Source organism: Grampus griseus (assembly GCF_964374135.1).
Source record: "Grampus griseus genome assembly, chromosome: 19".
NCBI classification, from domain to species: Eukaryota; Metazoa; Chordata; class Mammalia; order Artiodactyla; family Delphinidae; genus Grampus; species Grampus griseus.
This window is the reverse complement of record NC_139013.1, coordinates 30,370,869-30,386,561: the sequence shown is the minus strand read 5'-3', so window position 1 is coordinate 30,386,561 and position 15,693 is coordinate 30,370,869. Positions and strand designations below refer to the sequence as shown.

Sequence of the window (15,693 nt, the reverse complement as noted above, 5' to 3'; positions counted from 1 at the left end):
GTAATAATTGCTATTATTATTTGTTAACATGATGGTTGTTGTTGTTGTTATAGCAGTGGTTTTCTAAAACAGTTTTAGGGTCACATTTTTAACTTAATTATTTTATCAACCTAGAAATGAAGGATAATTATTTGAATATAACCTTTGGAGAGTCATTAAGCCAAGGTAGCAATTCCTTCGATTATATCCTTAATTTGTTTATCATCCATGCATAATCCAGGCACTCAATTACCACAATAAAATTTTCAGTGTCTCACCAAATAGGTTTTTGATTCATTCTTAAATGACACAGTTTTATCATAACATAATTTAATCTAAATAATTATGCAACAATAGTGTTAGTATTTATAGTAATGCTATATTTACAATAAATTGCAATGTATTTTTCATAGAACCCATATGATCTTGTGGGTTAATTTACTGTTTAGAGTTTCAAAATTAAAAGTAGTGATTATAATAATAAATGTATCAGCAAGAACTTACTAATGTTGCTAGAATCTTTACTTGTTAAAAAGCACATTATGTGGTTAGGAACAAGAGTTAAAACAAACGTAAAGATTAAAGAAATAACAAAGCTGGTTAGCCCTCTGTGGACCAAGGATAGCACTGTATACACCCTTTAAGTAACCCAATTAATTGAGGATTTATGATAGACATGAATGCAAAAGTTCACCAAAATATTTCTAGTAAAACATATTTGGTTCATAATTTTATGAGTAAAGATTATTATCTGTTAAGATTATCATGAAAAAATACACATAACAAATACAAAGCACTGAAGGAAATGAAGCATTGAAAAATTGAACTTTTAAAATATACATACAGTATATTTCTTTTACATTCATTACTTCAAATCTTGACAAATTTCAGGAGAAATGAGACAACGGTGGGTGAAATATTATCTAAATACTATAAATTTTAAATATTCTAGAAGTCATAGGAGGAGTTTTAAAACCCTGAAATTACAAGTGGTAATTGCTGCTGAATTTTTAAAATGTTAAAGTGATTGCCAAAGGAAACAAAGAATAAGCTCACCTTAAAGTTAAATCCTATCCAGAGTGTCAAAAAAATTAAATGATGTATAACCAGAGGTGGCCAGTGTACTACCTTTATATAGTGAAGGCAGCTATAAAGTCCCCCAGAGGGCAAAGCCATTTCTGTTTGTGGCTTTTTTATGTTCTAGTGCTTCCTCACTAGAATCAGTTTTTTAGGAATACCAAATACCAAAGTGTACATCTATACTACATACTTATTAGAAATATAAATGTATGTGGCTTTCTACCAGAAACCTCAACTGAATTAAGAGAAGCACTGGGGTTTTGCTTTTAGTAAAGAATTATGAGTTCTTTTTTCTTTAGAATGTTTGCATCTATGTTCATGAGGAATATTGGTCTGTAATTTTCTTTTATTGTAATGTCTGTCTGGTTCTGGTATCAGGGTGATGCTGGCCTTATAGAATAAGTTGGAAAGTGTTTGCTTCTCTTCAATTTTCTAGAAGTGTCTGTGAGAATTGGTATTTTTTTCTTCTTAAAAGTTTAGCAGAATTCCCAAGTGAAGCTATTTGGGCCTGTCATTTTTTCACGGGAATATTTTAAAATACAAATTTAATTTCTTTAACAGATAGGATTATTCAGGTTATCTATTTCTTCTTGAGTAAGCTTTGATAGTTTGTGTCTTTCAAAATGAATTTGCTTATTTCATCTAAGTTGTTGAATTTATTAGTATCTAAGTTGTTCATAATAGTCCCTCATTATCCTTATTAATACCAGCATAATCTGTAGTGATGCCACTTCTCTCATTCTTGGTATTAGTAATTTGTGTCCTAAATCTCTTTTTCCTTATCAGTCTGCCTAGAGGTTTATCAATTATATTGATCTTCTCAAATAAACAACTTTTGGTTTCATTTATTTTTCTCTATTTTTCTGTTCTATATTTCATTGATCTTTGTTCTAATTTTTACTATTTCCTTTCTTCTGTATACTTTGGATTTAATTTGCTCTTCTAGTTTCTTAAGGTGGAAGGTTAGGTTACTGATTTGAAACTTTTCTTCTTTTCTCACTTAGGTATTTAGCACTATAAATTTCCCTTAAGTACTGCCCTAGCAGCATCCTATGTGTTACATTTTCATTAATTCAGTTCAAAATATTTCCTAAATTCCCTTCTGACTTCTTCTGACCCATAGTGAGTTAGAAGTGTGTTATTTAGCTTCCATATATTTGAGGATTTTTCTAGACATCTTTCTATTACTGATTTCTAATTTGATATCACTGTGGATAAAGAACATACTTTACATGGTCTGAATCTTTTTAAATGAATGAAAAAATGTTTTTTGGCCTAGAATATGTGCTTGAAAAGAATTTGCATTCTGCACTTGGGGCGTGAAGTGTTCTATAAATGTCATTTAGGTCAGGTTGGTTGACAGTGGTTTTAAAGTCATTTATACTTTTATTGATTTTCTACCTACTTATGAGTCACTGAGAAAGGAGTGTTGAAAATTCCAACTATAGTTCTGGATTTCTCCTTTAATTTATGTCAGTTTTTTCATATATTTTTAAGGTTGTATTTTGATGTGCATAACATTTTTGAATTTTTTTTCTGGATGAATTATCCCTTCATCACTATGAAATGATATTTTTTTCTCCCTGGTAATATTCTTTGCTCTGAAATCTACTTTGATATTAGTTAGTCCATCTAGTTTACTTTTGATTATTGTTATCTTTTTCCATCCTTTTACTCTTTTTTGTCTATAAATTTATTAGGCATAATTTATTACAGCAGAAGATCTGGACAAAGTAAAAATAGTTAAATTTTTTATTTGCCCTGATCTAGCAGCTTTTATTTCTCTTAAAATTCCCAAAATATTTTCTCAAATCCCGTATCTTGATTGGTCACTTTAAAAATAGAGAGCCAAGAACGTGAGTCTACTTTTTTTTTTTTTTTTTTTTTTTTGCGGTACGCGGGCTTCTCACCGCTGTGGCCTCTCCCTCTGCGGAGCACAGGCTCCGGACGCGCAGGCCCAGCGGCCATGGCCCACGGGCCCAGCCGCTCCACTGCACGTGGGATCCTCCCGGACCGGGGCACGAATCCGCGTCCCCCGCACGGGCAGGCGGATTCCCAACCACTGCGCCACCAGGGAAGCCCCGTGAGTCTACTTTTTAAGAATCTCAATCACATTTATGGGAAATTTACTTAGTGCACATTTCTTTTCTCATTTCCATTCGGATCAATGTGATGGCTTTACTGGCAGGACTGACACTGACCTCTTACCTGATGGTACCCTATTTCTCTACCTCACTTGCCTCAAATTAAGAGGATCTGTAATCACAAATAAGAACCCAACATCCAAGATGAGAAGTAGAAACACGAGTAAGTGGCATTGACTCATCGTTCTACTGTCCTCTTCACTAGCCCCTTACTGCTCTTCTCTACCTCCCCCAACCACCCTACAAATATGAACTCTGATTTATTGTAGAATATAGTAGATTTTCATCGTATTTGTGAAATTTCTCAACTGCACAAATTTTGATGAAAATTAATGCATAAGTGCCCAAACTGTTATATGGTTTTAAATAAACAATCCTACTGGTAGATCTAGATATAGTTTTAATTTTTGTAGAACAGAATATAAACCACTGACCAAGAAACGTTCTAAAAAAGGATTTTCGCACAGTATTCTGGAGAGTCTTGCACTTCCACTCAATCAGGAAGGCAGTGAAATACGGAAAAAGCACTGGATTGGGAGTCAGTTCTGTCCTCAGTTTTAACCTCAGTCTCCTCATCTGTCACAGGGAAACCCGCAGGCATCAATTGTGACTTACCACATTATTTTTACCTCAAGTCCTTTCTATCTGCTTCAGATTTTTTGTTTCCTCACTGCATTACCTAAAGACACAATTTATACTATGAAGGTGCCTGATGTACTTCTGATTTTACTACTGGACAGAGGAAGGACAGGAGCACAGTGATGTAAAAGTCAAGTTAAGAGGCTATAAGCCCAGCTCTCCTCTATCCTGGCACTGGCAGCTATGGAGGAAGTGGGGTAACTGATCAGAGAATAAGGGGCCTCTACTAGATCTGAGAGAGGGTGTGTATCAGTCCTACTGTAGTTGGGCAAAAGTAGTGAGGCACATGGCCCAAAAGTCGCTTATATTAGTGTCCACTTGTTAGTTTGGATCTTTTTCAATTTTTCTCTTTCAATTTTTATCCGTTCAGCAACCAGTAAGTTCCTAATACGCACGTAAGAGATGTTCAATAAATGTTAGATGAAGGAAAAATACTCAGAAATTCAGAAGTCACTCCAGCGCTCTAGAAAACACATAAACCTTCACGTTCTCCCCTCCACCGTTCTTGGCCCCTCTGTTCACATCGCAGGTCACTCAGTGCTCATGTGAGTAAGTCCGTAAGCACAGCATGACATGGCTGTGCCTAGTGCAAATGTCCATTTCACTAACAGGTTGTCTTGAAAGCAGGTACTAGTCTTCAGCCCGAAACCACCTCAGTGGGTCTTCAGTTTCATCTGAGGATACGCCACAGTGATGATGCCTGCTATAGAGGACACGAGACCTCCAAGGCCTATGATGCCAGGATTGGACTTATAGATCCCCAGCTGGTCCAAAGGGTTCAAGATATCACAGAAGTTCTTCACTGTGTCCAGGAGCAAGGGAAGATGTTTCTTCAGAGATCGGAATAAGAGAAGAAGAAAGAACTGGAGCCATTCTGTTTCCTCATTAGCCACGCTATACCCAAGACGATCCTGGGATGGCGATTTCTCCCTCTTTGCCCTGTCGTGTGCAACCTGTTCCATCTGCAGGGAGATTTCATACAGATCCCTGACCAGGCTCAGCAGAAGAGAATAGTAGTAATGGCGTGCAGCCCACATTCACCATTTCTCTTTGTTAATGCCAGAGGCAAGCCCTGCACTCCTCACGAAGATGATGGGGTCACAGATGAAATAAATCACAAGGTTCAGGCTGGCTAATGTTAGGCATACGCGGGGCACCAGGTCAGTGGCATGAATGCTCTGCTGAGTCGCCTGTACAGCATGTACCACATTGCCTAGTCTGAACCATTTACGGCCAGAGCTCACACTGGACTCCAGTTTCTTGAGCTTCATAACAGCCTCCTCTTTGTCAGCTTTAGGCTCTAACAAACATCTAAGCAACATGCATGTGTACTTAGTGGCTCTGAAGAGTTGGTCCCGGCCCTGGGTCTGGTTGGTGAAGCTGATAAAGGCGTCCATGGCACCCAGCCCAAGAACAAGAGTTGCACTGGGCTCTGTTGCGAGTCCTCAGGGGCGGCCTACAGGTCCCCGTGGGAGGGTTGGTCTCTGCCCACCTGAGGGGCTGAGTCTCCCCGCCCCTGTGGGGGCGGGTGCCCATCCTTTTACTTTTAAACCTAATTGTGTCTTTATATTTCATTTGTATTTCTTGTAAACAGCATATATACTTTGGTCACAGTTTTTTAATCTGATCTGACCATCACTGCCTTTTAATTGGGGTGTTTAGACTATTTTCATTTTAATGACTGACGTGGTTAAGTTTAAGTCTATCATCTTGCCATTTCTTTTCTTTTTTTTTTTAAGTTAAACAACAGACTTTATTTGGGTTTCACCAGTTTTTCCACGAATGTCCTTTTTTCCAAGATCCAGTCCACTATCACCTTGCATTTAGTTGTCATGACCCCTTAGTCTCCTCCAATCTGTCTTTCTGTGTTTCACAGTCTTTCCTTATTTCCCATGGCTCTGACACTTTTGAAGGTCACTGATCAGGTGTTTTGTAGAATGCCCCTCAATTTGAGTTTGGTTGATGTTTTTCATGATTAGATTGGGATTATGGATCTTGAGGAAGTCTACCACAAAAGTGAAGTACTCTTCCCATCACATCATGTTAGAGGTGCGTTGTGTCATCATGACTTACTGCTGATGTAAATCTTGATCATTTGGTTGAGGTGGTGTCTGCCATGTTTCTCCACTGCAAAGTTACTTTTTTTTTTTCCCTTTTCATACCCTCTTGGGTAGAAGTGAATCACAAAGTCTAGCTCACACTTAAGGGGAGGAGAATTGAGCTTCACTTTCTGGAGAAAGGAATACTGAAAAATTTTTGGACATACATTAAAACCACCACAGTAATTAATGAATGCTATTTATTTTCTATTTGCGGTACGCGGGCCTCTCACAGCTGTGGCGTCTCCCATTGAGGAGCACAGGCTCCGGACGCACAGGCTCAGTGGCCATGGCTCATGGGCCCAGCTGCTCCGCAGCATGCGGGATCCTCCCAGACCGGGGCACGAACCCGCATCCCCTGGGTTGAGAGTCGGCAGGCGGACTCTCAACCACTGCGCCACCAGGGAAGCCCTCAGCCTATTTTTGTACTGAATATTTTTTATTACTCCATTTTATCTTCTTTGTTGGCTTACTAGCTAAACTCTTGTTTTACTAGTAGTTGCTTTAGTGTTTATTGTATACATCTTTAATTACAGAGTACTTTCCAGTGATATCAGTTTACATAAAAGAGCCTTAAATTGTACACTTCCATTTCTTTGCTCCTACCTTTTTTTGTCATGTATTTTACTTATAACTATGCTATAAACCCCACAACACATTGTTAGACAGTCAGTTCTTTTAGAGATTTACATAATAAGAAAAAATCTTATATATTTACCCAGGTAATTACTATTTCTGGTGTTCTTTACTTCTTTGTGTAGATCCATATTTCCACTTGGTGCCATTTTCCTTCTGCTTGAATGACTTCCTTTAGACTTTCTTTCTAGTAGTGTAGGTTTACTGGTGATAAATACTTCCAGCTTTTGTATTTCTGAAAAAGTTATTATTTTGCCTCTGTTTTTTAAAGAGATTTTTTTCTGGGTAGCAAATTCTATGTTGGCAGTATTTTTATTTTAGTACTATCTTATCACTCTCATCCTTACTTTTTTAGACCGCACCACACAGCTTGCGGGATTTTAGTTCCCCGACGAGGGACTGAACCCAGGCCCTCGGCAGTGAAAGCATGGAGTCCTAACCACTGGACAGCCAGATAATTCTGTCTTGCACTTCCTTGATGGTGTCCTTTGAAGCATGAAAGATTCAACTTATCTAGTTTCCTTTTGTTACTTGTACTTCTGGTGTTGTATTTAAGAAACCATTGCCTCAGTATCACAAAGATTTACTCCTATGGTTTCTTTTAAGAGTTTTATCATTTTAGCTCTGACATTTAGGTCTATGACCAATTTTGAGATAATTTCTGTGTGGGTATGGGGTAGAGATCCAGTTTTATTCTTTCAAGTGTGAGTATCTAGAGTGTTCTTTCTCTATTAGATTATCTTGGCATCCTTGTCAAAAATCAGTTGACCATAAATGTATGGGTTTACTTCTAGACTCTTAACCCTATTCCATTAATCTATATGTCTGTCCTTGTACCAATATTACACTGTCTTCATTACCATAGCTTTCTAGTAAGTTTTAAAGCCAAGATGTGTAGTCCTCCAACTTTCTTATTCTTGTTCAGAATTATTTTAGCTATTCTGGGTCCCTTGCATTTCCATATGAAATTTAGGATCAGCTTGACAATTTCTTCAAAAGAAGCCAACTGAGACTTTGATAGGCATTATATTGAACTTGTAGATCAATTTGGGGAGTATTTCCATCTTAATAATATTGTATTCCAACCCAGGAACATGGGATGTCTTCTCATTTATTTGGATCTTCTTTGTAGTTTTCAATGAAAAAGTCTTGCACTTCTTTTTTAAAAATTTATTCTTAACTATTTTATTGTTTTTGATGTTATTGTAAATTTGTTTCCTTAATTTCATTTTCAGATTGTTTATTGCTAGTGCATTGAAGTACAACTGACTTGCATATTGTCACTTGCAGTGGTTAGGAATCTGCCTGCCAATGCAGGGGACACGGATTTGAGCCCTGGCCCGGAAAGATCCCACATGCCGTGGAGAAACTAAGCCCGTGCGCCACAACTACTGAGCCTGAGCTCTAGAGCCCACAAGCCACAACTACTGAGCCCATGTGCCACAGCTACTGAAGCCTATGCACCTAGAGCCCGTGTGCCGCAAGAGAAGCCACGACAATGAGAAGCCTGCGCACCACAATGAAGAGTAGCCCCCGTGCACCACAACTAGAGAAAGCCCGCGCACAGCAACGAAGACCGAACACAGACAAAAGAAAGAAAAAAAAATTGCAGGATTTCATTTATATCCTGCAACCTTGCTAGGTCTTGTCAACTACAAATAGAAATAATTTTACTTCTTTCTTTCTTTCCAATCTGGATGCCTTTTATTTCTTTTTCTTGCCTAATTACCCTGGCCAGTATCTCCAGTAAAATGATAAATAGCAGTAGTGACAGCTGACATCCTTACCTCATTTTTGATCTTAGGAAGAAAGCATTCAGTCTTTCACCATTAAATATGGTGCTATTTATCTGTGGGATTTTCATGGATGCCCTTTATTTATCAGACTGAGGACGTTCTCTTCTATTCCTACTTTTTTCACTGTTTTTACCATGAAAGACTGCTGGATTTTGTCAAATGCCTTTTCTGCATCAACTGAGATGATCATGTGTTTTTGTGCTTCATTCTATTAAGATGGTGTATTACATTGATTTTCAGATATTAAACCAAATTTGGATATATTCCCAGGATAAACACTGCTTTCTCGTGGTGTACCCCTTTATTCCATGACTGGATTCAGTCTGCTAGTATTTTTAAAGGATTTTTATGTCTATATTCACAGGGGATACTGATCTGAAAATTTACTTTCTTACAATATCTTTGGTTTTGGTATCAGAATAATACTAGTGTTACAGATTAAGTTCTTCTATTTTTTGAAATCGTTTGTAAAAGACTGGAATTGATTCTTTAAATGTTAGGTAGAATTTACCAGTGAAGCTGTTTGGGCCTGGGATTTGTGGGAAATTTTAAATTACTAATCCAATCTCTTTACTTGTTATAGGTCTATTCAGATTTTTTACTTCTTCTTGAATCACTTTCAGTTTGTCCATTTCATTTAAGTTACCTAATTAGTTGACATACAATTATTCATAGTACTCCTTTGTAATCTTTTTTTTCTCTAAGGTTAATGGTAATATTCCCTCTTTAACTTCTGATTTTAGTAATTTGAGGCTTCTCTCTATTTTTCTTTATCAGTCTACTAAAGGTTTGTATTTTATTGACCTTTTCAAAGAACAAAATCTTGGTTTCATTGATTTTCTCTATTGTTTTTCTATTCTCTATTTCATTTATTTCCACTTTTATTATTTATTCTTCTGCTAGCTTTGAGTTTAGTTTGCTCTTCTCTTATGATGGAAAATTAGAATATTGATTTTAGATTTTCTACTTTTATAATATAGGCACTTACAGCCATAACTTTCCCTCTAAGCATGACTTTAGCTGACCCTTAAGTGTTGGCATGTTGTGCTTTCACATTCATTTATTTCATAATATGTTTTAATATCCCTTGTCATTTCTTCTTTGGCCCATTCATTATTTAGGAATGTGTTATTTATTTTCCACACATTTGTGAATTTCCCAAATTTCCTCCTGGTATTAATTTCTAATTTAATTCCATTGTGGTTGGAAATGCTCTTTGTTGATTTCAACCCTTTTAAGTTTATTGAGGCTTGTTTTGTGGCCTATCATTGGTCTAGCCTGGAGAATATTCAATGTCGGCTTGAGAAGAACATGTATTCTGCTGTTTTGGGGGTGGAGTATTCTACAGATGCCTGTTAGGCCTGATTGATTTATATGTTGTTCAAGTCTTCTATTTCCTTGTTGATCTTCTGCCTAGTTATTCATTCATTCTTTTTTTTTTTTTTTTTTTTTGAGGTACGCAGGCCTTTCACTGTTGTGGTCTCTCCCATTGCAGAGCACAGGCTCTGGACGCGCAGGCTCAGCAGCCATGGCTCACAGGCCCAGCCGCTCCGCGGCAGGTGGGATCTTCCTGGACCGGGGCACGAACCTGTGTCCCCTGCATTGGCAGGCGGACTCTCAACCACTGCACCACCAGGGAATCCCTATTCATTCATTATTGAGAACAGGATATTGAAGTCTCCAGTTATTACTGCTGAATCGCCTATTTCTCCATTCAATTCTGTTTTGTATGTTTTATTTCATGTATATTCAGGCTTTGTTGTTAGGTGCATATATGTTTATAATTGTTATATATCTAAATGTTATAAATTATTATATCTTCCTGATATCTTCCTTTTATCATCATAAAATATTCGTCTTTGTCTCTAGTAACACTTTTGTCTTAAAGTCTATTTTGTCTGATATTAGTATAACCACTACAGCTCTTTTTTAGTTACTATTTTCTTGGTGTATCTTTTATCCATCCTCTTACTTTCAATGTATTTGTGCCTTTGAATCTAAAGTGCGTCTCTTGTAAACAGCATATAATTGAATCATACCTCTGCCTTTCACTTGGAGCATTTAATCCATTTACATTTAATGTAATTGCTGTAAGGTATCATTTATGTCTGACTCATTTTTATAAATTCTTTTTTCTCTGTGTTTCATTTTTGATAGCTTGTATTTTGTGCAGTCAAGTTCATGAATCTTTTCTTCTTTAACATTTAATATGCTGTTAGTGTATTTTTTATTTAAGACATAATTTTCACCTCTAGACATTTAATTTGTGCCTTTTAAAAAACATATTCTGGGCTTCCCTGGTGGTGCAGTGGTTGAGAGTCTGCCTGCCAATGCAGGGGACATGGGTTGGTGCCTGGTCCGGGAAGATCCCACATGCCGCGGAGCGGCTAGGCCTGTGAGCCATGGCCGCTGAGCCTGCGTGTCTGCAGCCTGCACGTCCGGAGCCTGTGCTCCACAACGGGAGAAGCCACAACAGTGAGAGGCCCGTGTACCACAAAAAACAAACAAATAAAACCATATTCTAAGTATCTACCTATAGATAGGATGCAATTATAATAATTTTTAATGTCCTTCTTTACTAATTCTAATATCTGTGTCAGTTCTAACTTGGTTTTTATTGATGGACTGCTCTCCACATTATGCGTAAGATTTTCTTGCTTATTTGAATGCACGGGAATATTCATTTGCATGTTAGACATTGTGACTGTTCCCTTGCTGGGAGATGAGTATTTTTGTATTTCCTTATATATTCTTGAGTTTTATTCCATGACATAGTTAAGTTCCTCAGAAACCACTCGATCATTTTAGATCTTGCTTGTTGGGCAGGATCAATGATTAGTCCCTGACTACTGATTACTCCCCACTACTGAACAAGATCCTAAATACTCTCTCCAATACTCTATGAATTATAGATGTTCTGGTCTGGCTAACAAGAACAGGCACTATTATTGGACCTCTGTGAGTGCTGCCACTGCTCCCTCTAATCCTCTCTGATGGCTTTTTCCCCAGTCTTGGGCAGTTTCCTCACATGCATGTACCAATCAGTAATCTGAATACTCAAGAGGACCTCTGGAAATATCCAGAGTTCTCTCTCTGTGCAGTTCTCTCCTCTTCAATACTCTGTCATGAGAACTCCAGCTTCCTTGGGTCCCCTCGATTCTCAGCTCCATCTCCTCAACCCAGGGATTCTGCTGAGCTCCACCTAGATTTCCCCTTCCTGCTCCACAACCTGGAAACTCCCTCAAAGCAGTAAGCTTTGGCAATCATAGGGTTACCTCATTTGTTTCTTGTCTCTCAAGAATCAATGTCCTTTACTGCCTGATGTCCAAGGTCTAAAAAACATTATCTTGTGTATTTTGCTTTGTTTTATTTTCCAGTTGTTTCAGGTGAGAGGGTAAACAGGCAGTACCTGTTACTCCATCTTGGCCAGAAACATATATCTTTTCCTGAGTTTCTTGATGACACCCAGGGGTTAAAAAATTGCTCAGAATTTTTTCAAATTCTGGGCACTGGGAATATACCTTATCACACATTGATACAATGGAATAGGAGGTACACAACATGCCCTATAAAGTATTCTTTCCAAAAGTGTTTAACCTGAATCTGAGGAATACTGCATCTGAGCCAGGGTGGTCCTCATATAAGCCAATACCTTACAACAGAGAGCAGTTCTTCTGCACCTGGATTCCTCCTGTCTCCAGAATTCTTGTGTCCAGCTCCATTATCTTTATGCCATCTATACATGAATTTATGTTACTCCTATAATGGCATACATAGGCACATTGATGAGGCAATATTTAAGCATGAATCCAAACCCAAGAGGAAGAACTTTCCTCTATTGCCCTAAAATAAATGCAGGGTGCTGACGGAGACAATGATTCATGCATTTCTAAAACACCCTGTTATCTTTACCACAAGAAATTAGAGCCCAAAGCATGAGCAAACTCTGGACTCTTTAAATTGTGGTATATGCTTAGATGACTTAATAGCTAGGTATTAGAACCTCTGTAAAGTTTCTAATGAGCAGAAAAACAGAAACAAAAATAATATTCTAAAATGTAACAATGATTATGATATTCAGAAATTCCTTATGGAAAAGTCAAAATCTTTCTGACTGTCAAAATCAAGTTTGGTTAGTAATGGGATGAGCCTAAGGAAGGATCAAGTCCCAGAAACTAGAATAGGGGTCTTAAACTGTGGTTTTTGTACTATCTACCTCAAAATTATTTAGGGATATACGTTTAAATGCAGATGTCTAAGCCCTGTTTCACAGAGTTACTGAATCACAGTCTCTAAGGGTGGAACCCCAGAACCTGCACTTTTACTAAGCACTCTTGGTGACTTTCATGAACATTAAAGTTTGAGAATGACTATAAGTAATCCCATTGGAACAAGGCAGGACATCAGGTCCACTCAATAGGCACCAAAAAGAAAAAATCCAAAATGCAGGCAAGACATGCTATCAAGGGAATCTGAGAGTAAGTAGAGGGTTCATGTAGACAATTATAGGAGTGGGAGGAAGGTTCTACAATGTCAACACATGGAAATCCAGAAGCGGAGTGATTTGTTAGGAGTCAGGCATTGGCAATAGGTAAAGTTTCAAACAAACTGATGATGGGCATCAGAGATGTAGCAGTTTGTAGTAAGGATCCAGTTGTGCAGACTTGGGTTTAAGGATTGGGTTCTAATTTCCATGAAGTTGAGGAGATCAAAATAGAACTCCAATCCCAAAGCAGGGTCAGAGTCAGATACAAGAACCTAAAAAATGCCTGTTACTGGAACCAGCCACAAGGACCAAGGTGAGAGCCTACTCCTTAGGGACAAGGTTAGGTCAAAGAAGGACCAGCACAGAGACTAATTTGATGCACAGCCACCAAGCAGCACAACTAGGGGCTCTTGGATTTAACTGCTCATGGCCTGTATCAGTCCAGGAGCTGATACAAAGGTTAGCTTGCCCCAGGCAACTAAGTGGCCCTGCTGAAAGGACTGGAAAAGACCTATCTGACCCAACTTCTCATCCCCTACTTGAATTCTCTTTCAGGCATAGCCTCAGGATGTTGTCACAGAGATAACAGTAGTTTTTCTCAGTAGTTATAATGATGGCAGTCAGCTGTGAAACAGGCTGATTCCTAAATAGAATAGCTCCCTGAGGTGAGCAAGGGGCAACTGGATTCTGGAGCCAACAGCAGGTTGTCTTCACCCCCAAGAAATTCTGAAATGTCACAGCCTAGGGTTGAGAACCCAGGTGTCCTGTGTTCAACTCTACTTTTCTTTAAAATAACAGATCACTTTTTCACTGAAAGAACAACTTTTTTTTTTTTTGCAGTATGCGGGCCTCTCACTGTTGTGGCCTCTCCCATTGCGGAGCACAGGCTCCGGACGCGCAGGCTCAGCGGCCATGGCTCACGGGCCCAGCCGCTCCGCGGCATGTGGGATCTTCCCAGACCGGGGCACGAACCCGTGTCCCCTGCATCAGCAGGCGGACTCTCAACCACTGCACCACCAGGGAAGCCCCCAAGAACAACTAATTTTTAGCTCACTATTGGATGAACTCATAAATCCTTTCTTTCATGCTTAAGTTCCTTCATGCTTAGAGACTGATATCTGTAAGGTGGTAGAAGCATATGCTGAATTCCTCCACTCCCTCGATGAAACCTTTTCAGCAAGTAGGCAGGAAGCAACTAGTAATCACTAACCAAGCGATTACTAATCTGGCAGATACACTCTAGGGGTGTGGGAAGTGAGTGAAGAATTGAGATAACTGTCAGAACAAATGCCAGAGAAAATCACAAGAAGGGCAGGACTGAATAGATCTAGTAGAGGCTGTTGAGAGAAGGCCAACCCCTTGTCAAGCTCATCTGCCCCTTTGGTTACTTACCACTGGCTGTCTCACTCCTGGATCTATGCGACTCCCTTGACACTCCTTCCCCAGCCCTGTGGGATGTTCCCCACTCATCCTATTCACCCACAAAGAAATACTCTCAAAATCAATTGGGTGGTGATTATGAGCCATCATGTGCCTGCTGTGCTAAAACGGATATAAGGCAATTTGGAGAAAACCTTTCAAGATAGGCTTTAAAAAAAATTCCAGTATATCTAGGAGTGGTGTCACTTCTAAGTTGAAAAATCAAAGTCAAGCTACAATCCTTTCATAATATTGGCTTGTTTTGTTTACAAAGGTGTTATATTTCTAAAGCAAATGCCATAAGAAGTATGAAAGGTTTACTCGATCTGAACGGAGGAAAAAAGAAACAGGAACCATTTCAATAGTGGAACAAATGGACTTGGATTCAAGAACCGAATGGATCTGTAATGTTTTCTTGCTTTGCCCTGTGGAGGGGTCTATTGCTCTGCCTTCAATAGTTTCCTAAATGTCACTCTCCAAGGTCTCTGTTCACTTAAGTCAGATTTAGAATTATGGATGCAGAATACAGAAGATGCCTAAAATTCCATTCTTTAATTGAGGAAATTGAGGTCTGGAAAGAGAACAGAATTTCCCAAACCAAGACTAAAAGTTTTGTCTCTTGATTCCTAGTCCAGTGCTCTTTTCACTCTGTGGCCCTTCTTGATGTTACTTTTTTTTTAGTTTTGAAAATTACTTTTCCAACCTACTGGGACTAAAGTTTTTCAATATCTTCCTTTAATTGTTGTATATCATCTACTCCCCATTTCTGGTTGTTACCTTTATGAGGGAGAGGGTGTTGCAAAACATGGAGAATATTCTGATAATTATACACTACAAAGATAATCTATTTTGTATTAAGAACTAGGAATAATTCATTAGAATAAATATCATTGGATCATGAATTGTTTAGATAAAGTTCATTTATGATGATCAATAATGTCTGACAAAGGGGGGAAGGAGTATTGAGTAAGGTAATAACTCACTAAAATATAAAAAATATAATTGGTCTAGGTACTGTTTAAAAGAGAAACTTAAAAAGAATCTGAAAGGGCTTCCCTTGTGGCGCAGTGGTTGAGAGTCCGCCTGCCGATGCAGGGGACACGGGTTCGTGCCCCGGTCCGGGAAAATCCCACATGCCGCGGAGCGGCTGGGCCCGTGAGCCATGGCCGCTGAGCCTGCGCGTCCGGAGCCTGTGCTCCGCAATGGGAGAGGCCACAACAGTGAGAGGCCCGTGTACCGCAAAAAAAAAAAAAAAAAAGAATCTGAAAAAGAATATATATATGTGTATATATGCATATATATATGTGCATATATATATACCCACACATATGTATAATTGAAACACTTTGCTATACACCAGAACCACTGCTGTACACCAGAACCTAACACAACACTGTAAATCAACTATACTTCAA

The 15,693-nt window shown here is 38.6% G+C and overlaps 2 protein-coding genes across 2 annotated transcripts in view; both read right to left on the bottom strand.

The window, feature by feature from the left end:
* CES5A (carboxylesterase 5A) overlaps positions 1 to 15,693 on the bottom strand; it is a gene marked incomplete at both ends in the record, with an annotated part of 267,282 nt that overhangs the window by 246,648 nt on the left and 4,941 nt on the right.
* LOC309836419 (peroxisomal membrane protein 11A-like) lies at positions 4,496 to 5,239 on the bottom strand (the record flags this gene model as incomplete). The annotated part of the gene is given in 2 exon segments (XM_082676425.1): positions 4,496 to 4,879; positions 4,883 to 5,239. Coding segments are annotated over 2 exon segments (741 nt in total).